At 36.1% G+C, this 23,970-nt stretch overlaps 1 protein-coding gene across 2 annotated transcripts in view; it reads left to right on the forward strand.

Moving 5' to 3' along the window:
- The window catches only part of CDC14A (cell division cycle 14A), a 284,358-nt gene extending 260,911 nt beyond the window's left edge, over positions 1 to 23,447 (forward strand). Inside the window, exons 15-18 of one of the 2 annotated variants that reach the window (XR_004233993.1) lie at positions 20,442 to 20,557; positions 22,057 to 22,312; positions 22,853 to 23,025; positions 23,434 to 23,447. Coding sequence is in view for 1 of the 2 variants with exons in the window: in XM_031967156.1 (XP_031823016.1) it covers positions 20,442 to 20,468 (27 nt within the window). In the remaining variant the exon portion in view is untranslated. Of the gene's footprint in view, positions 1 to 20,441; positions 20,558 to 22,056; positions 22,313 to 22,852; positions 23,026 to 23,433 lie in introns of those variants that run through there. The other variant, XM_031967156.1, reaches the window with a different exon arrangement.
- Positions 23,448 to 23,970: the final 523 nt, after the last annotated feature.

A 23,970-nucleotide genomic window follows, 5' to 3' on the forward strand; every position in this document is an offset into this window, starting at 1 on the left:
AAATAATATTAGAGGGAGTGTGGTATGGTGGGTGGAATGCTGGACTAGGAGTCAGAAAGGTGTGGTTTCAGATTCTACTTGGAAACATTAGCTAAGTAACCCTGGAACAAGCCATAATGTTTGAATAATGAGCCTTGATTTCCCCATTTATAATATGGTTATAATAACGTTCCTCAGTTTGTTGCGAATATCCAATGAGATAATACATTTAAAGCCCTTTGCAGACTTTTAAGTTCTATATGAATATAAGCTATTAATATTTTTCATCTATCTGGTAAAATTGGGAGGGTCCTCTCTTGGGATATGGCTTCAGGCATGGCACAGAAACAGTTCTTCAGAAACAGTGGCAGAGAGGAATTTAACTGGACCATTTCCTCTGTCAAAGGTATTCTAAAGTGAACTTTGCCCTAATCGCTTTTCTGTCATCAGGTTTTGCATGTCTAAATGTCTATTGCACATTTTAAATTGGACGTCTTATAGACATCTCAAAAACAGCATTACCAAAACTGAACTCATTATTTACCTCTCCAAATCCTTCCCTCTTCCTCTCTTTCCTTTTTTACTGGTAATGGTACTGCCATCCTTCCCAGTCTCCCAAACTTGCAACCTAGTGTTGAATCCTCACTTCTCTCCTTCCTTCTCCTCTCTTATACATTCTGTAGCCAATTCCCGTTAATTTTTCCTTCATAATATCTCCTGCATGTGCTTCCTTCTTTCCTCTGATACTACCAGAATGCTGTACCAGGCTCTCATCACCTGTTTGTAATAGTCTTCTGATTGGTCACCCTGATTCAAATCTCTCCCTGTCCCAGTCCATCCTTATTTAGACAAATTGATTTTCCTAAAACTCAGGTCTGACTGTGTTAGTCTACTTTGGTAGTTTCCTATGATCTTTGGGATCAACTACATTTTCCCCTTATTACATATAAGATTTGACTTTTTAAAAACATATATTCAATTCAGTGTTTTAGTTCCAAAATTGTGTTAGCTTCTTACTCTTTTTCTGATCTCTTCTTTGCAGTTTTAAAAATATTCCTTTGACACTTTTTTCCTTGTTTTGGGGGGTCATCACTATTAAGGTCCTTGAAAACCTACTTTTTCAGTCTTCTTACAGATTACTCTTGTGACATAGATTCATGATTCAGAGACATTGGTCTCCTTAATGGTTCTAATCCATAATACTCCATCTCCAAAAGGAGAAAAGGAAGAGCTCTCAGTGCTGGACTTGCAAGGTTTACCTTTATTCTTCATATTTCCTATATTCATGTTTTGCTACCTTTGTGTTCTAAGGCTGATCCCACTCTGCCCTGACAAGTAATTTATGCAGTAAGAGAGCACACGGTTACCTTGTAAAAATTATTTTTGCTACACAATCTGAAAAAATAGTTTTGATAAAAAAACAAATTGTTCAGCTCTTGAGGTATATAAATAAGGGAAGATGACAAAATGCTTTAAAAAAAAAACCTCAATCGTGAATATACTTTAAAAATTATTTAAAATTTTTATTCTAAACTTAATCCCAAATTGAATGGACATTTGCATATAAGTAGAACAAAAAAGATTGCACATGAAACCATAATTCTATGTTATGTAGAGTTTGCATTTCTTTCTTTCTTTTTCTTTTCTTTTTTAAAAAAATATGAATCAAGGTCAATCTGTTCCTCTCAAAACTGTTCTGTTTGTGCTTCTTTGTAGCCTTTCTTCTGTTCTTTTCTCTCCTTCTGAATTCTAAAACCAGGTCAGGGATTAGACTTTTAACTTAAGAAAACCCTAAATGGTCAGACACTATTGAAAAAAATAACTGAACAATAACAACCCCGCCCCCCCCCCCCCAGGTCTGCATGTAGTCCATAAGTATGGGTCTATAATTAGGGACCTCTTTAAGAGGAGAGGGTGTGTTGCTAGTAGTCTCAGTGAGTCCAGCAACTATACTGTTTTTAAGTCTATGATTATTGAACGATCTAAATTCTCTTTGAATATTTACAGTCAAAAGGAAAGTAATTCAATTGAAAGTACTTGATATATTTCTAATGTTATATAGCATAGTGTTAAAAATAAAAATTCAACTTAACAAACATTTTATTAAGTGCTTTTCATGCTCAAGGAATAGCTTAAGTAGGTCACTGCTTCTAAGGACTTTCCAGTGTTGTTATAGAGACACATCTTACATGGAACTATTTTGTTTTCAAGTTGGAAAGGATCTCAGAGGCCATCTAATCCAATCTGTACAAGAATTCCATATATAATATATCTGTCAATGTGTCATTTAAATTTTTTTCAAACTTAATGTTATTTTTAATTGGTGAAAAATCTCACTTTCTCTTTCCCTGAAATAGAAACAGAAAACTTATAACAAATATGTATAGTCAAGCAAAACAAATTCCAACAATAATCATGTCCAAATGTACATATATCTCAGTTTACACTGAATCCATCACCTCTTTGTCAGGAGGTGGGGAGCATATTGCATTCTGAGTCTATGATGATCCATTGTAGCTGTCAATTTCCTATTCTCTCTTTGTAAAGAAGAAGATGGTGGTCAAAGAGAATGAAAGTTCCCAGCACTGGTGGTCTGTATTTGATGCTATCTGTTTCTGTTTTCCTACCCTCCTCCCCTTTCTCTCACTTAGAGGCCAGTCACAAATTGTTATCCTTTCTTTCCTTTCAAAACCTTCTTTGTTTCCTCTCCATATTTAGAATTTATATTTCTTAGACCTATTCCCTCCTGTGGTTTACCCTTTTTCTTATTCACCTTTCTCCCTTCTCTCCTTACCCTCCTGTTTCACTGTGAATGAATTCATTTTTGCATCCAGTATCATGTGTGTATATGTTCTTTCCTCCTTTGATTGTATAGATGAAAATGAGGTTTGTATTATACACTCCTCTACTTGAGCCCCTGAATTATATGAAATAATTTCTCCTATCCTTTCTTTCCCTTTTCTACTTTATATTTACAATTCCTTTTCATCCTCTTCCTTTCTGCCTTGAAGAGCATCAAAATGTAACAACCCTTCCCAATCTCTTGGTCTTTGACCCCTGATGATGTGTAGGTTCTCAGGGGAAACATATTCTCATGTTAGATTGTAAATAGTTCATCCTTGTTTAGTATTTTATGGCTGTTCAATCACATTTGATTTTTAATATTCTCTTTATTCCTGTTTTGTGTTCAAAGTTTCTATCTTTTCTGTCAATAAAAAGTTATAAAAAAAAAGAAAGTGAATATAGATAAAAAAGTTTCTTTTTTGAAGGCTTAAAAGTCCTTTATTTCATTAAAGCTTCCCCCAGCAGAATTATTCATAGTTTTGCTTAGTGTATTACTGGTTATAAGCCATTATCATGATAGCTCATTTGCTTTTTGGAATACTATGTTCTGTACTCTCTTCTTTATATTGGTGGTTCTAAGTCTTGGGTCATTCTGACTGTGACTTTTAAGTACTTGAGTCCTTTCCAGATGTTTGCAGTATATCAAACCTCTGAAACATCTTCCTATTGCTTCTGGTCATCACTTGCCCTTAGGAACAAGTAGAACCATCTAGTTCCTCTTCAATGCAACAACCATTACTCAAAGATAGTTATCAAATCCCTTTTATGTCTCTCTTTCTTCAGCTTAAATATCCTGTGTTTTTTTTTCCCAACTGATTCTCCCTGTTATAATTCCAGAGGTCCTTCCCTATCCATTCACTATCCTGTTTTCCTTTGTGTGTTCTTCACTTTATCAGTAGTCTTCAAAATATGATAACTGCAACTGAACATAATACTCTAGATTTGGTCTGACTAGGGAAGAATACACTGGTATTATTACCACTCTAGTTTTGGGTATCATGCTTCTCTTCATGTACTCTGTTGCCTTTTCCTCTTCTACTTATTTCTCCTTTCTTCCTTTATTTCCTTCTTCTACTCAGTCTCCTGCCCTTCAGACCCTGAGCTCTCATTAGTGAGCTTTTGCCTATCTTGTTCAGTTGCAAGGTCACTGTATCATCATGGACATACCTTAAATATGCTCCCCACCCCTCACTTTCCATCTCTACTAACTTTAGCTTCCTTATATGTGTTGTCATACTCTATTAGAATATTAATTTCCTTGAAGTCAGAAACTATCTTGCTTGCTTTATATTGTAACCCTAGCACTTAGCACAGCTTCCAGTGCAGAGTGAGCAATGACTAAAATATTTTTAGCACAATACTTAGTACATAGTAAACACCAAGTAAATGATTTTTCATTCCTCTAATCAACATGAAATAATATATTATAAAGTATATTATAGAATATATTATATATTACATATAAGCATATATATAAAGTATATTATAAAGCAATAAATTGAATATAAACAAAAAGAAAAGGATCATTAGAGGAACAGCCTGAAGTCACTGATTGCTGGCAATGAGAGCAGCTGGTTCTATCTCAACTAATCTACCTTCTGTTTTTACAGATAAACATATTAATTCCCAGAAAGGAGAAGTTATTTATCTAAGGTTACGTAGATATTAAGGAGAAGAATTGGGATTGGAACCCAAATCCTCTCACTCCCAGTGTTCCCTTTCCACTTCAGCATGCTGCCTACTTTACAGGCAGAGAAATAGAAACAGCATTATTCCCAGAACCAGAAAATTAAAATCTAGCATCAGACTCTTAGTAGTTGTGTCTAGCAACCCTGGACAAACTGCTTAATTTCTGACTGCCTCAGTTTTCTCAACTGTAAAATAAGAATAATAATGAAATCTATTCTTCAGAGCTGTTGTATGAACTGAATTAGTTGACATATATAAAGAGCTTAGAAGAGTGCCTGGCACATAGTAGGTGTTTAATAAATACTTATTCTCTTCCCCTTATTTTACAATATTCCATCAGGACATGATAGCTCTTTTTCTTATCTCTAACACTCATCTAGGCTCACTTTATAGGACTTCTCTCCTCCTTGAATTTAGAAAGAGGGTCCCATTTTTGTGACTGATTAAAGCTTCCATTGTAAATCAGTTATTGAGAAAGAGAAGAAACTATCAAGCTGGTGAACATGATAGCACACAACACCAGAGCAAAGATTGTTGAAACAGGTTTTCTGCTCAGCAGGAATTTCATCTCAGGAACTAGATTTTTGAAGAAAGTTGAAAAAGCACTATTTTTTATTTAGTATGTATTATATATATATATATATTAATGACAATTTAGAAGGCATAATAAAATTCTGTGATTAATAGTTTAAAGTCAATGCACAACAAATCTGGAGAAATACAGTGGGGGCCACTTAGAGGCAGATAGCCAAGTGAGGAGAGGATCAATGTTAGCGATGAAAATGAAGGAGAATTGAGCTCTAGCCTGGGTATACTGTTAATGAACTGTGTGATTGTGAGTTAGTCACTATCTTCTTGACCTCCCTTTTCTCATCTCTGCTCATAAGGAGCTTGGACCAATTGAGTTCATAGTGTCATATGGTGGCCAGTAAGCAAATGCAATATTGGACAACAGTAAGTGAGATGTGAGCTTCTGGGAACAGGGAATAGATGATCCTTTTACTCTTCTCTACTTATACTACATTTAGAGTTTTGTACTCATTTCTGGGGACTTCATTTTAAAAAGGATAAGATGGAAAGTGGCCAGGAGAGGAGAATTAGATTGTCTATAGCCTCCATCTTCATGCCATATGAAGGTAGGTTAAGGGAAAAACCATAACCTGAGTAGGTAAAGGGAAACAGGAATGTTTAGACAGAAGACAAGAATGTTCAGGGTGGGACATGGTAGTTATCTTCAAGTTTTTGAAGGAATATCACAAGAAGAGGGATTAGATCTGTACTGTACAATATGTGGAAGTTTGCAAAGGGGCAAATCTAAGTTGGATGTCAGGTGGAAGAGGAAAAAGAAGAAGGGGATAAACATTTATTTAGCACCTACTGTGTTACTGGCACTGTTCTCAGTACTTTCATAAATATTATCTCATTTGATCCATAACTCTGTGAAATAGGTACCATACTCTTATCTTCATTTTAATTTTGAAGAAGTGAAGCAAACAGAGATTAAATGATTTATCCACAATCATACAGTGAGGCAGTGTCTGAGGTCAAATTTGAACTCAGATCTTTCAGAGTCAAGATCCAGTTCTCTGTCTACTGCACTCTCAGTACATATATCCCTTCTTCACAATTAGAATTGTTCCAAAGTTGACTGGCCTGCTTTTGGAGCTCCTGGATCCTTTATCCTTTGAGATCTTTACACAAAGTTTGAATGACAAAGATTCTGTGATCTAAATTGTCCACAATGTCTCTTCTGGCCCTAAAATTTTCTGAGCCAAGTTTGTACCATATCCTTTAAAAAATCAACTATTTGATAGATTTTACTGTACCTGAAATCCAACTTTGATGCTTTTTATTTGAGATTGAAGACAATGTGAGTGTAAAATCCTGGGTGACTCTTTTTCTCCTTAGGAAGAATGGATTAAATGCCAAATACAACACTTTTATCTATAATTTCTTTTGAAGCTTTATGACTCAAACACACATGGTTTGATTGTTCAGCTTTAAGGCTTATTCATTTTGAAGAGTGGCGTCCAGAAAATAATATTTCACTGAACAAAAATCATAGTCTCATTCCTTTTGAGACAAATTGGCACAAATTGTCTCCCTGGTGAAGTTATCAGTTCTGACAAGGAGGATAATTAGCACAAGGGGAATTTTTATATTAGATGCAAATTAAATCCTTATTTGAGAAATCTACTTCCTTCTCTCCCTCTGTGAGGTACTGCCTAAAGGAAAAGGCAAATTTCCAAGGCTTAAAACTTTAAAAACTTATTTATGTGCTTAACAGGAATTGTACAGACAAGGATAATGCAACTTTCCTTATTTAAGCATTATAACCTCAGACTTGATGATTCCCCTTGGTGAAGGAAGATGTTTTATTCTTTGCATCAATTTGAGTGGATTTATCAAATTTAACTGTTAGTCACTTTAGCTTACAATTGCAGCTATCTTATAGATAGCTTTTCAGGACTACAAAACCCCCATGATGTAAATATTGTCCTAAGACCTTCTGCCCATACATGCTCTGAAGAAATCCATTATTTAACTCAGTGTTAAGTTCAACTTCACTTAAAAAAATATTTAGTTATATAATAACTGATCAATCAACAAATATTTATGCCAGGAATTGTGCTAAAGGATGGGAAGGAAATGACAAAAATTAGCAGAATCTCTGTCTTTAAGGAGCTTACAGTTTTTTGGGAGAAAGGTGAGGGGGGAAATACTGGCATATATAGTACCATACAATATAGATACTGGGTTATCTTGGGGGAAGACAACAGTAGCTAGGGATAGGGGTGAGGTTGGAAAAAAAGAGGATTAGTGAAAATCTCATGTAGAGTCAAACAAAGAGAAATTGCATTCCAGGCATGAAGAAACAGTAATTAGCTATGGAACTCTAATGTTGTAAGCATCCCAATTATTTTGAAAGCTTAAGATGGCTTTCAGGTACTGGGTGTTGATCACCTCTTAATTGTCCAGAGCCTATCTATAATTATACGTATAAAAAACTATCAGTTGTGTATAAAAATAAATGTCATCTGGGGCAGCTAGGTGATGCAGTGGATAGACCTGGTGGATAGATACCAGCCCTGAAGTCAGGAGGACCTGAGTTCAAATCTGGCCTCAGATACTTAGCACTTCCTAGCTGTGTGATCCTGGGCAAGTCACTTAACCCCAATTGCCTCAGCAAAATAAATAAATAAATAAATAAATAGATGTCATCTTTTGAAGTGCAAATTACTAAGCCATTCAGTCAGAGTTCCTATAGAGATATATATATATATGAGATGCACACATATCTTACATTATAATGGATATGATTTAATGCCATTGCTATAGTATTTCCCTATGGATTCTAGTTTGTCCAATGTCTAAAGCACTGCTGGCCTGAATATGGATAGATGTCATTTTTTTTCTGAAAAAAGATCAGTAGGTTTTAGTGGATTATTAACATGAGACAACTCTGAAATACGGCAGCTAAAAAAAGATAAAGCACTACTGAACTACACAAAGAGAATTTAGTTTCTGTGGAGGTGATAGTTCCTCTCTATCCTCCCAGTCAAACCATACCTGGAGTGCTGTGTTCCCTTTTGAGCACTGCCTTTTAGGAAGGGTATTGATAAGCTGGAGAATGTTTAGACCAGGTTTCTTAAACTTCTTCCCAAGAGATTTTTTTGAGATGTGTGTGTGTGTGTGTGTGTGTGTGTGTGTGTGTGTGTGTGTAGAAATCAAACATTTACTGATAATAAATCATAAAGAAATTTATTTTAAAACTATTCTTTGGTATAAATATAATGTTACCATTTGTTAAAGATGAAAGCAAATTTGCACACTAGTGAGATGGATGTGCTTATTTATTTTTACATAAAGAATTAAATTTTGGCAGAATATTTGATACCTTTTATAGTTGCCAAATTTTTTGTGACCCCCACATTTAGTTACACACTTTAAGAATCTTTGGTTTAGAGGATGGCAATTAGAATGATAAAGGGTTTCAAATCCATCCCACATGAGGATCAATTGAAGGAATTCAGGTTGATTAGACTGTTCATTAGAACATTCAAGGTGGAGCACAATAGCAACATCAAAGAATTTGAAGGCTGTCATATGGAATCTAGGTTAAACTGTTGGAGGAGCATAAAACTAGAAGTAATAAGAAATTCCAGAGAGGCAAATTAAAACAAGGTAAAGAAAAACTTCCTAATAATGAGTGCTATCCAAAAGGAGAATGAAATACTTCTAGGGGGTGATGAGGGGTTCTTACTTGCTGGATATTTTCAAGAAAAGGTTCGATTACCCATTAGATAACTTGTATTGGGGATTTTTGAGGGGACTGCCTGGAGAGGTAATGAGTTCACATTTGATGAAGGGCTTTATAAAAAGGCAAAATGACCAGTTGGGTGTGACTTAGAGAATATTCTTATTTTGTGTGGATCTGATCCTATCACATCTAGTTTTAAGACAAGTTCAAATTATGTTTCTGATACTTGTTACGTTATACTGGGGACATCACTGGACTTAAGGCAAGTCTCTAGGACTTTTGTATCAAGTCAGCGTAGTTGTGGAGTGTCTTGTTAGATGGATTTCCCTTTGTTAGGATTTCCTTAGACTAAAGAAATTACAGATCCTCTGTATACATGCTTCCTTAAAACCTGGTCTGATTAAAAAAAATTAAAAACCAACAACAATAACTGGGAATTACAGTGCCAACAAGTTGATGATCATCCCCTAGCTGAACCAATGAAAGTGGTTGAAGAGCTGAAAACATTTCTAAGATTTAAACTTGAGTTGAACTTAGTTTGTTTTTTTTTAAATAGGGCCCATGGGTTTAGAACAAACTGGTCATGATTAAGACAGGAATTTCAATTACTCTGTGTATTTTTAATATGTCCTTCAATAATAGTCATTTCCTTTCTCTCCTTCTTCCCCACTAATGAGTCCTCTGAACATTTCTGAGTTAAGAAGAGGAAACTGGCACCACTGGTTACTTGTCCAAGGTCATCTAGCTAATTAAATGTGATTGGTACCAGTGCTCATAGCAGTATTCTAAAAACTTGGCTGGTCTTCTGAAATCTTGTCTCACAGATACATTTCACGTGCATTGGTTTAAATGCAGTCTCCTGTTAGAGGGAAGGTATAAATACAAATGACAGTATGTAATTTGCCTGTCCTTCTTCCATTGAAATTTGCAAGATTATTTGAGTTGCTATCAAAACCCACACTTTTTTTCCCTTCAAAAGAGGTTCCCCTTGCTTTTCTTTCACCTGGTTTGAAATGAAACTCTTTCCTAATGTAGGGCTTCTTAAACTTTTTTCCACTTGTGATCTAATTTTGCCGGAGAAATCTTTCTGTGACCCTGATATATAGGTAAATAAAATAGGTATACAAATCAAACATTAACTGATAATAAATCATAATTTCATGACTCCTACATTCAGTTACAAGATCCCATATGAGGTTACAAACTACAGTTTAAGAAGAATTTTTTGTTTTGCTTTTAAAAACACTTAAAAAATTGAGCCTCACCTAAGTTCCTCCCCAAGCTACTGAGAAGAAAAGCAATATGATACCCATTATACATCATGTGAAATCATGCAAAATGTATTTCCATATAAGCCATGCTGCCAAAAAGAAAAAAACAAACTATTAAAAAATGAGAAGAATAAAGAGTAAAAAAAGTATCTTTCAATCTGCACTCAGAGATCAGTTCTCAGTCTGGAAGTAGATAATATTTTTAATCATGAATCCTAGCTGTGAATCATTGTATTGATCAGAGTTGCTGGTCTTTTACAGTAGATCATTGTTACAATATTACTATTACTGTGTACAATGATCTAGTTCTGCTCACTTTACTTTGTGTTAATTTATTTGTCTTCTCAGATTTTCCTGATCTACCCCCCTCATCATTTCTTGTTCCATCACAATAGTATTCCACAGAATCATATACTACAACTTTCTTTAGCCATTCTTAACTGATGGTTATGCCCTCAATTTTCAATTCTTTGCCACAACAAAAAGAGATGTTAGGGATATTTTTATACAGATGGGGCCATTCTCTTTCTAATGCACTGTTAAATATCTTTCCCAAACAACTGTATATCAATGATCTGATTCCAGACTTGAATCTAGATCTTTCTATTTCAAAGTCAAAACTTTTCCTCTGTGTCATATTAGGGATTGTTTTTTTTTTGCCTTTCTTTATATCCCTGGCACTTAACATATTGCCACTTAACACATTGCTTGGCACATAGTAGGTGCTTCATAAATGCTATATAGTGCTGACTTGCTCTTAACCAAGGAATTGACTCTAACTTTAGAGCTAGGAATATTTGAATCCAAAGCCTGACTTTGAAAAAGACTGGCTATGTGATCCTGGGCAATATATTCAATCTCTCTATGTTTTAGGTAGCTCTATATATCTCTCTAGGCAGCTCTAGTGGCAGAGAAGGTGCTGAGCTGTGTAAATCATTTCAGGTGATGTAAAATGATTACCTTACATTAATGAGGTCCCAATTTGTGGTAGATCCACTCAGCACAGCTTCTCCAGTTATTCACCAGCTTCATTCAGCAACATTGTGAGTAGGAAGAAGTAAAGACAGAGGATAATGACAGTAATCCAAGATTAAGACTTGGCAGGAGAAGATCTTCTAGAGGATTCAGGGGCAAATTACTCAAAAGGGGGTACTCAAATTCTCAAAAGTAAAATACAGTGGAGAATTGAATTGGTTCTTTAAAAGGTCAAGATAGGAAAGGAAAGTGAGTTTAACTGTTGTAGAGGTGATAGCACTAATGGTTTGAGAGATGGAGGGATTATGGAGCCATGGTGAGGACAAGAGCAGGGTTTTGGTGTTGCAAGGTGTAGGTAAAGGTGGAATGAATGATAACAGATTGTGATCAGAAATAAAGAATTTCAGAATCCACGAATGTGGAAGTACAGCCAGACCAAGGTATGAACATCTTTAAATGTTGCTAAGGTGGGGTGGAAAAGTAGGTCACAGGAAATGAGTAAATTGAAGAATTAAATGGAAGGAAGAAAAGGGAGGGGGAGGAAAAGCATTTATGAAGCACCTGCTATGTGCCAGGTACTGTGCTAAATGCTTTACTCTAGGAAAGTAACTATTCTCCCAAACCAAGCTTTTCTCCTCTCACTAGGAGACCTAGATCTTTGTCCCACACCTCCCTGTCCATTTTCCATAAGAAGATGGGTGTTTCATTGTACTAAGCCCTGGATACAATGACTCATTTTAGCATAGAGTTAATGGTCATCTTTCTCTGCTGTTTAGGACTTTATAAAAATTATTAATAATAGACATAAAAATCACAAAGACCTCTCACTACTATAGCTCAGGACTCCCAAATTAAAGAAAATTGTATTTTGGACTGTGGTGCAGCCCTTTATCCAGATTAAATCTTATGGATTTCCAGTTAATCATAGGGTTCCTCCATTGTCTTTCCTCACACTCGATATAAAAGCAGATATAACTGATTATGATTTTCTTTATAGGCAACCAACTTAGGAAATAGAAACCACTTTAAGAATGAAAATTCACATATAAAGTTCTTGCTGGGACAGGCATTATCCTTGTACTAACCCCTAAGGAGTGGTTCTGAATGGTTACCCCTCATCAGAATTCCTCTATTAAAGAGTGGAGGTCTGATCATAAAGTCAAACTCAAACATTTAGTTTCTGGTCTCAGAGCTAGCATTGAAAACGCCTTTTCTCTGATCACCATAGGGTTACCCTTGCTGCTGCCTACATTTCTCTTGGCTTCTCCATTTTCTTTCTCACTCTCCCACAGTTTTGTTCAAAAAGTCCTGGTTTGGAGGAACTCCATGTCCTCTTTCTGCCCTCTCCCTCCTCCTCCTCTCCCTCTCCCCAACACAGTTAGAACTCTAATTTTCAGTCTATAACAGTGTGGAAGAGAACATTCTCTATATGACCACAATTCTCAGGACTCATAGCCTTTGGATACTTCTGCCCCTTGTTTACAGAGAGGTCAATGTCTTTCAAAGTTCATTTTTATTCCTGTGTGTCCCTGAGGCCTTTGGGTAGCAGTTTGGGTTAAAAATATTTTCTACCTAATCTTTTTGTCCAAATTCCAAACTCTGGTGTTGGGCAATGTTTGAGAAGCCAAGGAAGGTGAAACAATTTGAGGAAAAAGAAAAGGCTCTTGTTATTTGTGAGGCAGAGGTATCTTCAGAAAGGTACAGTCTAGCCTTCTTGGGTCTGTGTCCCTTCCTCCAAGCTGATTCCATCCTCAGGATTCCCAATCAGATGATTGACAAGGGTAAAGGGCACAGAAAAGAATCTATCTTAGGGGGCCTGAGATATACTGTGAATCTGTACTTGAAATGACACCCACTGTCCACTGTCCCCACTAAGGGGACAGATTTGCTGTGTGCTGAGCTTCCTCTGCCCCATGCTAAGCAGCCAGCTCAGGCCTTTGCCTTAGGGATATTAGCAGGCAATTAAATTGCTCTTCGAGATGTATCCTGCATCTTTTGTTACCAGCTGGACCTGAACATCGCTTCATTCTTACATACCTTCAGTCTCTACTATCCACCTCTTTCTGAGCAATGGTGTAACCAGAAGTTTAAGGAATCCAGGGATAGATTTCAGCAAATCTATGATTAAGGGAAATTGCACCTTTATTTTCTCTAATCTCTAACTAAAAGTTAGCATTTCTTTTAATTACAAATTTGTACAACAAACATTCTTCTGAGAAGGGGTCCCTATGCTCCAGCAGACTGATAATATATTGCAATATCTCACAAAAAATTTAAGAAGTCCGTCTTAGTCTTTCCACTGCAAGGATCCCTGATCTTTGGTTCAGTTCCAGCCTCTATGGCTTCTCAGTTTGGCACTGATCACTTAGACCACACTTATTATCTCCTAAGCATCTGCCTAAGCATCTGGCCCCTGAATCATCTTGAAAAATTTAATTGATAAATGGAAGATTATTAGGTATTAAAGAATGGTGCTGAAGGCAGTTAACTTGTGATTAGATTATAGCTTTCTTCCTCAAGTAAATAAAAGAATTGAAAGAGTCAAACATTAGAGAGGAAGTGGGTAGCTGTTGGAAGCATTTTATATTGGAGATAATTGGTTACAGATTTAGCAATTGCCTGAGATTTCTAGAACCTCCTCCTACTCGTGGGGAGGGTGTCCTGCATACTGAGTAGAGTTACATTCTTTAGTCCCTGGGAGTGATGAAAAACAATTCTCACTCAACTCCAGGGGAAGATTAATGGACACAGTAAGCAGAGATTTTTAAAATAGCATCTTCCTGCTGTGCAAGGGGATGAACAACATTAGAACCAGATTATAGGAAACCACAGAGACTTTCAAATTTATCCATTGTGTGAAGCACAGGTAATCCTTCTTTAGGGAAAAGACACATTTATTCATATTACCTGAAAGGCCACTTTATAATAATAGCTAGCATTTATATAGCAACTGTAGGTTTGCAAATCACTTATAAATATCACCTTTCTCCATCCCTCACAACAATGTTGATAGAAGACCCTGGGTAAGTCACTTAACTCTATTTGCTTCAGTTTCTTTAAATATAAAATGAACTGGAGAAGGAAATGGCAAAACACTCTAGTATCTTTGCCAAGAAAACCTCAAATGGGTTCACAAAGAAATGGACATGACAGAAAAAAATGATTGAACAACAAAAAGTGGTATTGTTAGCTTTATTTCACAGTTGAGGAAATTGAGGCAGTTAGAGATTGAATGTCCAGAGACTCTCAGGTGGTAAATGTTTAAGGCAAAATTTGAACTCCGGTTCTAGATTCTGAGATGAGCATACTACCCACCTAGCTGCTTCTAAAAGAAAATACTGTATCCCAGCATTTGAAGGGCTGCCCAGTGCTTGTCTCTAGAAGGCAGAACTAAGATCAACAGGAGAAACTTTCGGAAAGGCAAATTTCAATTCAATGAAAGGAAAAATCTTCCTAAGGATCACTGCTTTCCCAGAGTAAAATGGGCTACCTAGGGATGTATCTGGTTCCTCCTCTTTGGAAATCTTTGAATAAAAGTTGAATGATCATGTTGTAGGGGACATTGATATGGGTAGAATTATATGGCTGTTGAAATCCTTTCTAATCTGGAGATTGTGTGATTCTATCCTTTGGAAGAAATGAGCAATTCCCCAGAACTCCCTGCCATCTGGGTTCTCTACATGTTAGGTGAGAAAGTCTATGATTTAATAATTTTATTATTCTTAAATAAGAACCTAATAAGTTATTTCTCCTGTTTGACTCTTTGTGATCTCATTTGAGATTTTCTTGACAAAGATATTGGAGAGGTTTACCATTTCCTTTTCCAGCTAATTTTACAAATATGGAAACTGAGGCATACAAGGTCAAGTGACTTGTCCAAAGCCACATAGCTAGGAAGTATCTGAAACTAAATTTAACTCAGGAAAATGAGTCTCTCTGTCTCTAGTTGCCTGGTTCATATGATAAAAAAAGAATTCTCTTTTTTGTTGCTTTTAAAATTTTGTTGTTTTATTTTTTCTGGTTATATCTGTACATTTTCTGGTTATACATATACATTAACATTTTGAAAAATACACATTTCTTTATGAATCGTGTTGGGAGAGAAAAATCAGAACAAAAGGGGAAAACCATGAAGAAGAAGAAAAAGAAGAAGAAGAAGAAGAAAGTGAACATAGCATGTATTGATTTATTCTCAGTAACCATAGTACTCTCCCTGAATGCAGATGGCATTTTCTATCTAAAGTTTATTGGAATTGCATTGGATCACTGAACCACTGTGAAGAACCAAGTCTTTCATAGTTGATCATTGCACAATCTTGTTTCTGTGTACAATATAATCCTCATTCGGCTTGTTTCGCTCAGCATCAGTTTGTGTACATCTTTCCAAGCCTTTATAAAATCAGCTTGTTATCATTTTTATAGAACAACAATATTACTTTATTTTTATAATAAAAAATTCAATAAGAAAATGAACAATTGTTTGTTAAAACTGACCACAAAAGCAAATGATTTGTACTTAATTAAATCAATGCTACATAAATGTTTACTGAATTAGCCTATTAGCCAAGACTGGCTAAGAGGCTGAAAGACACATTAATGCATATTTTCTCATGGAACTTAAAGGCAGCAGATAAGAAATTATATATGGATGATGCAAAAATGCTTCTCATTTCAGAGGAAGGAGAGATCATTTTTGGTTGGAATTATTATGGAAGACTTCTTAAAGGAGGTAGTGTCTGAATGTTGAAAGAGTGATAAGATATTTTTCACTGTGAAAGGAAAAAGAGAAAAGAACGTAGGGGTAATCAATGTAGGAGTACTTTTGGATGCTTATCCATATCACAAATTCATCCATATGAAGCCAAACAACTGGATTAAAATGGAAAATTGGGCAATTGTATGTTCAAATGTCTAAATATACAGAGTGGTTTTAAGATAGCAAAGCTTAATATTTCTAAAGCTTAAAACTCCCCCAAATTTGTGAAATATCCTGTATATTATCACATAGGACAACTTATAGAGAGAGTTAGTTGCCTCCTTCATACTCAAAAAAGAACTCCCACTTCACTACACCCATTGAGTGGTCACTGAACTCTTCTTTAAAGAATTATGTTTTTGTGAGAACTATATCTTCTGAGGCCGGACAGAGCATTACCTGTCATTCTGACTTATGTCTTCCAATGTACTCCAGTGACTTTAGAGGAGAGAATGAGACTGAGTGACGACTTTGCACATATCTGTTTCACTTAAATCCAATCCACTCACAAGTTAAGACATCACCCTCCTGAAGTTATTGGCCCCTTTCTAGAAGGAAGGATGAACAACTCCACTTTCTGAAGAAGCCCATTATATTTTTGAAAACTTCTAATCATCAATAATTTTTCCTGAAATCATGTCTAAACTTGTCCCTCTGTAATTTCCATCCATTGCAATGAATTTTATTTTCTGGGAGCTGAGCTGAAAAAATCTAAACCTTCTTTGACTTGCCAGATTCTAAGATACTTGAAGAAACTATCATATTCCCAAATATGGGAGTCCTCTCTACTTTAAGCTACATAGACTCCATCAGTTGCTCCTCACAGGGTTATTCACTATTTTGATTTTCCTTTTCTGAATATATGCAACATATCAACATTCTTCTTCTGTCCAAAATTGAACCCAAGTATCCTAGGTGTGGTCTGACTGAAGCAAAGTGCAGCATGACTATTTATTAAGTCTCAACACAATCCAAGGTCTCCTTACTGTTTCATATTATTGACTCACTTACCTTTCCTATTATTGATTCACAGTGATGTTGTAATCTACTAACCCCTCCTGCTATTTTTCACTCAGACCAGAGGCTTTTTCTAACCACTTTTTCACCATCTCATGAAATTTGTTTTAAAAACCAAAATGTAAAACTTTTTATTTATTCTTCTTTAATCTTCCTTTCTTATTTTCTATTCGATATTCTAGCCAGCCAAGATCTTATGAGTATAATAAGTCAAAATATCAGCTATTTGTACTAATTTTGTATCAGTTACAGATTTAACAAGGATGTCACCATGCCTTTCTGTAAATAATTGACAAAAATATTAAACTCCCAAGAACCAAGCATAGATTCCTGGCATCAACCCATTAATGCTCTCCTTCCCAGTTGCAATGCTAAAATTCATGACAACTTCATTAAGCAAGGCCATTTAGTAAGATATGCTACCATCTAATTTTATTATTTTCTAGTCATATCTTCATATTTTCCACAAGAATGACATGATATATTTTATCAGACTTCTTGCTACAATCCAGGCAAGTATATTTGTAACATCACATAATATTTCAGTAACAATCCAGTCAAAAAAAGGAAACATGATTTTTCATGCTGAAAACTTATCTATTACTTGTGAGCTTTGTTATGTTTTCTAGATATTTACTGACATTTCTTTGATAATATTATCTAGTATTTCCCCAGGAACCAAAGTCATATCCATTGGATTATAGTTTTCTTACTATTCTCTCCCATTTTGAAAATAAGGACATTTAATTTTCTCTAGTTCTGAAATAGGGAAACCAATCTAGTTTTTTGAGTAAGAAAGTGATATGATCAGACCTAAATTTTAGGATATTGGCAGTTGTGTGGAAGATGGATTGGAGGTGGAGAAGGCTTGAGGTAGGGAGAAGAGTTAGGCAAATATACATCACAAGTGATTAATGCCTTAATGAGTATAGTAGCTCCATGCATGGAAAAAATGAAAAAAAGATGCAAGAGATGTTTTGTAGGTGGAATTAACAAGAGTTGGGAATTGGGTAGATATGTGGTGGGGGCAGAGATGATGAAGAAGAGTGAAAAGTTTCAGATTACTCTGCGATTGTGAATTTGGGTGATTAGAAAAATAGTTGTACCTTTGACAGAAGCAGCTTAGTTAAGAGAAAAAGTAGAATTGTGGGGGAAATGATGAATTTTGTTTCGGACATGTTGAATTTGAGATGCTTGCAAGACACTGAAAATGTCATTTGTGCAGTTTATTAAATGAGACTGTAGTTCAGGAGAGAGATTAAGGCTGGATATGTAATTCTAGATAAAGATGATAACTTAGTCCATAGGAACTGATGATATCACAAAAGAAAAGAAAAGGAGGTTAAAGACAGAGCCTAGCAGTCTATTCCTTTTGGGTGAGGGGTAGGGGATAGGCCCAATTGATGTCTGAATACTTTTAGTCTCTGCACTACACTATCATGCCTCTATAAAAGGTTGGTTCTCTCTTCACTCAGCTCCTCTTCTATTTTCTCTTTCTGTCCAAATGGTATGTAATGATTTTAGATCACGATTTCTTAAACTTTTTTCCCTTTTTCCCTGAAAAAATTTTATGTGACTCCTGGAAAAATAGATATATAAAATAGATATACAAACCAAACATTTGCTGATAATAAATCATAATTTCATGATCTCCACATTCAGTTATGAGACCCTTATGGGGTCATGAACTACAGTTTAAAAAACTGGGATTTAGATCAGATCTGGAATCCTCTGTTTGATATTTAAAGACCTTCATAGCCTAATACCTTCCCATCTTTCCAATCTTTTAAATCTTTATTTTACACCGTGTACTCTTTAATTCAGCTGAATTGCACAAAATACTCTTCCTCACACATGACATTCAATTTTCTGACTCCATAAATTTGCAGTTGCTTTCCCTCATGTTTAGGAAGCTCTCCTTCCTCACCTTCAACTTCTAGCCACCCTGCTTCCCTCTAGACTCAGTTCAAATCTCACCTTCCAAAAGGTACCCTTCTTCTGCTAACCTTCTAGTGCTTTCCTTGTGAGAATACTTTCTATTTATACTGTCTATCTCTTGTATGATTAGAATTGATTGCATGCTGTCTTCCCTATTAGAATGTAAGTTCCTTGAGAGCAAGTCTCAAATTTCTGCTTTTATCTATGTCTTCATTGTTTTTTATCCATACCTCAAAGTGCTTAGCACAGTGCTCACTGCATATTAAGAGCTTCAAAAATGCTTGTTGATTGACTAAAGCCCATTTCATGAAAATTCTATTTTAAGAATTTCTAGTCATTGGGGACAGCTAGGTGGCACAGTGAATAGAGCACCAGGCCTGGAGTTAGGAGGACGTGAGTTCAAAGCTGGTCTCAGACACCTAATACTTCCTAGCTGTGTGACCCTGGTAAAATCATTTAACCTCCAATTGCCTTAGCAAAATAAATAAATCAATGAAATTAAAATCAATCTCTAGTCATTGTATGAATCCTTCTACTACATCCCTAGTTCTGGTTACTCTGCCTCTCTTAAAGTAGCCCCAAAATATACTTGCTTTCTTAACTTCCATATCACACTCTTGACTCATAGTGAATTTATAATCCAATTTTTCATACTTTTCATGCCTCTCCCATTTTGAATTTATGAAACAATTATTTTTCAACCTAAGATGACACTTTACATTATCCCTAGTGTTAGTCCAGTATTCTAACCTGTCAGTACAATCTTTAGTCACGATTTTGTTATCCTGTGAATTAGCTCTCCTTTGGATTACAACTAGCATTCCTGAGTTACACTTCCATACCTGCTCCTTTCCCATCATCTCTATCCTTTTAAGTTCTAATTCTGTATTTGTATTATGCTTGTAGGAAAGTATGCTGGTTTAAAAATACTGGATCACTCAGCACCAATTCTTTTCATACTAAATCGTTTGTAGACATTTGGGGAACACTAAGTGGGGCCAAAAATTAGGATTCAATGAAGAATTTCATCATTTTTAGGTCCTCCTTCAAGATGTCCCTAGAAAATCCAGAGACCAACAACCTTGCCTAAAAACCTGTGATATTTTGTAACAATGTAGGAATGATTATCTAGCAGAAGGAGTAAAGAGGGACATATTTATTTATTTCCTTTGTAATACTTCAGATAGAACCCCAGCAGCTGAGCTCCTGCCAGCATCAGGACTAGGTTTGTTTGATGAGAACTGGAAAGTAAAATCAGTCAGATTATGGAACTTGCCCCTCTCTCTTTCCTTTTCTTCCTCTCCAGTAATATTTCCCACAGTCTGGTCTCATACCTCACAAGAAGGCCTTAGCATACTTGTAGCAGGGGAGGTAAAATCTGGCCCTGGGCATCTGTCCTCGCAGAGCCCTTTATCACATTTCTTCCCATTTATAGATGTATTTCTCAGCCAGCTATTCTCAGGTCTCTTATCAGAGGATGAAATTTTCCAACTATGCAAAAATTAGTCAGTTGGCAGGCCCCTAAAGAGATGTTTTTGAAAAATAAGCATTTCTCCTTCTCAGAAGAAATCTTCTTTAGAGAAAGTTTAACACACCTGGAAAGACTCCAAACTGTCCAGAATGGTTTTCTGTCCCTTTTCTGTGTATAGAAGGCATGGTAAGTAGAAAAGTAAGCTACTTTGTATTCCCTTTGAAACATCTTTTCTTCCAGGATCCCAAATTTATTTTGTTACTTTGATGACTCTTTGAGCTCTTTGATGTGTGCAACAGATGGAAGGAAGGGAGCATATCCACGTGGGGATACAAGAGTTACCCAAAATCACAATGGTAAGAAAAATGTTAGGAAGGCAAAAATCCTAAACTGGAGTTTGTAAAAATATTGACAACTTGCTTCCACAGTTCAAAATATCCAAAGTTTCATGGATATGGGTATTCTTGCCTTTTCTAGGTCTTAGTAGTACACAATTCATGATATTGGGTGATCAAAAAAACCCCAAAATCTCTCATCTGGGGACATGTAAGTGATGCAGTGGATAGAGCACTGGTCCTGAAGTCAGGAGGATGTTAGTCCAAATCTGGTCTTAGACACTTACTGTCTAACCCTGGGAAAGCCATAATACCCATCACCTGGTAAGCAACTATCTGGTGAAGAGCATTTCTAAATTTAGCTGGAGTGGACCTTAGTTAACAGACACAGAATTTGGTCCAGGATCTGGACTTTTGAAGTCTTTTCAACTCCATGGGATCTGAAAGAGGAATCAGCCATTTAGGATTTCCTATCCACCAATGAGGGTTCAGGAGAGCCAAGAGCTTCAGATGATAAACTAGTAGAATATCGGTATTCAAAAAATGAGCCATTATTTCCAGAAAGAGTTGAAGTTGATAAAGGAGCATTATAATTTCATGAAGTAATCCAGCCCCCTCCTCTTCCTGTTCAATTCAGGGGCAACCAGATATTATATACTGATCAATGAGCTCTATAGGTTGTCCTTCCAAGTGTTTATCATATAAAAAGATAGTAATAGTGCTGAAGGGACTGTGGGGGGGGAAAGTATAAATTTAATGTGCTGTTGGTAGAATTATGAATTGGTCCAAGTGTAGAATGTACTGAGACATAGTGTCCTAAGCCCACCCTGAACTGGCAAGCTGAGTCCCTAGAGCACGGCTGCTACTTATACCTCAGAATTCTAGTATTCCAGAGGGATTGGAGAATTAGCAATTTATCTGTAAATCTATCTATGTCCACACACACATGTACATGATGCAAAAATGTAACAGACACATGGGCACACATATACAGTAGCACTGCACATGAGCATAATGCAATGTAACAATGCATGTGTTCACATTGTGCCCAGTGTACATATATATACATAACACATGTTCATGCATATATACAAGTATACATGTGTGTGTTTCTGTGCATCTTATCACTCGAGTCCTCCCTTCCTGTTTTGTGCTCTCCCTCCCTTCAGCTAGATCTAATTAGCTTTTAGGAAAGATTATTGACTATCATGATATATTTTGTTACAAAATATATCACCAAAATACAAAATATACCACATGGTATATTTGTTACAAATATTCCCCTCAATAATTTGTGAAACTTCTTCTAATTAATCCAGAAGTGTGGTCCATGGGGAAATGATCTCAAACTCAGAAAGCATATGTGTTAAAGGGGTAACTCACAACTCCTCAAAATTCCTTTGCTGTAGTCTTTAAGATATTTCCTAAGTTATGGTGTAAATTTTTTTGCTGAATACTTTGTAGACCATTGAAGCTGACTTTTCTCACTAAATCCAGTCTCTTCTTTGTTCCCAATGCAGATACCATTGCTAATTGTTGCTGTCGCAGGAACGCTTCTAGGATACAAATAAAACAGTCCAAATCCTCCAGTCCCATGAAGCATATGAGATCTTCCTCTGGCCAGGGAGGAAGGGATCCAAGTACCCTCCTTCCTGCCTCCCTCCCCTTCCCATGTCTCCAAAAGTGATTGCTTTGCAGAGGCTTTACAAGATATTTCTTTCTTCTTTTAAATACTTGATTCTAAGTATCTAACTGGTTTTGAAGAAGCTCTGCAAGGTATGACCAAAGTCCCCCTGAGCATACTTTTTGTGCAAAGTCATTTCAGTTTATCCAGTGGCTTTCAAAGACATTTAAACTGATTAAGGCCTTTTTGCACAAAGTCTAATGTCTATGATTGATTGATTGTTTGATTCAACAGGGATATCCAGGCCTTAATCATACTCAGTGAAAAATCAAGACTTGTTCTCATTGATTAAAGTAGAATAAGCCTAGAATTTTGTCACTTACTTAAAGAGGATGGGTTAATAGTCTGAGTTGACTCCCACCTTTGCTGGCTGTCCTGAATTTTAAAATGTGGTAATCTCAGTAATCCTACTGACATGTTTGGTGAAGTCTATAGACCCAAGTATCGGATAGTTCTTTAACAATTTATAGAGGATGTATATGGTCATTTTGAATGTCTTCCTCTGTGCCTTGTACTAAAATTTTAAGTACTGTATGATACCATTTATAATCAAATCCAGAAATAAGACTTTTTTAAACTTCCAAATGCATGATGATTCAATTTAACAAACTAATATAATCTTTTTTATAAAGTTCTAATAGGTCTCAGTGCTAGCAAATGCAGAAACAAACAAAAAAAAAATGAAAAGGAAATCTGGCATCCTTTCCTAGAGAGAAGATCCTTGTCCTTTCTTGAGCATGTGGGATTCTCCTGAGAGGTATCCAGGGTCCGGGCTCTACTGGAAATCATTCCTTCAACTCTTTAGGTGAGAAATCAAATTGATTTGGTTTGGTGTTTGTGTAGCAGTGCTGATCAGTGGTTCCAGGAGGGCTGGGGCCCTTTGTTCTCTCCATGTTTAACACAGGGGCCCTATTTCTAAAGGCATAGTTGTGTTCCCAGTGCTTTGACAAAATTGACATTGGGTTCAAAAAGCACTTGCCTATTTATTCTCTTCCTTTGCACTAAGGGGCTTCTTTGCTATGGACATTCCCCAATAAGCTGGGTTTAATTGTTGACTAATATAAAAAGCAAAAGAAAATCACAATCTTATCTGATGAAGGAAACACATTGCTTATAGAAAACTCAGAGCATTTACTGTCTGTTTGTCTCTGTCTCTCTCTCCCTGCTATTTATTTGATGCTGTTTGTCTGTCTATTTCTCTCTCTCCCCACAGGGACTGAGGATGTGGAAAAAATTGGAAGGCACACTTTCACTCTTCAGCTGGAAAATCTAACGGTCCTAGGTGGAAATTCTTCTAAGATTACCTCATTGCTTAAGGCCATGAAATTGAGGTATTGCTGAGGAGGAAGAGATGAGCTATATCAAGTTTTACATGCTCATTAAAAACACAAGAAAGAGGGAAGTTGTAATAAAATGGAAAGATAGCTCATACTCAGCCAATAAGCATTTATGTAGCACTTACTATATGTTAAGTATTGTGATAAATGCTAAGGATTCAAAGTCAGAAAAATATAATCCTGGCTTCAAACTGTTCACAATTTAATGAGAGACATCATATACACAACATATATGTACAGAATGCATAAAGAGTAGATGGAAGGCAATCTCAAGGAAGATACTAATAGTAGAATCATGGGAGGATTGGGAAAGGCCTTCAGAAAATGAGCTGTGAATACAGTCTTGAAGGATGTCATGGAAACCAGAGGCTGAGATGAGGAGGAAGAAAGTTCTAGACATGGGGGAGGGCCAC

This window comes from Sarcophilus harrisii, chromosome 4, assembly GCF_902635505.1.
Source record: "Sarcophilus harrisii chromosome 4, mSarHar1.11, whole genome shotgun sequence".
NCBI lineage: Eukaryota > Metazoa > Chordata > Mammalia > Dasyuromorphia > Dasyuridae > Sarcophilus > Sarcophilus harrisii.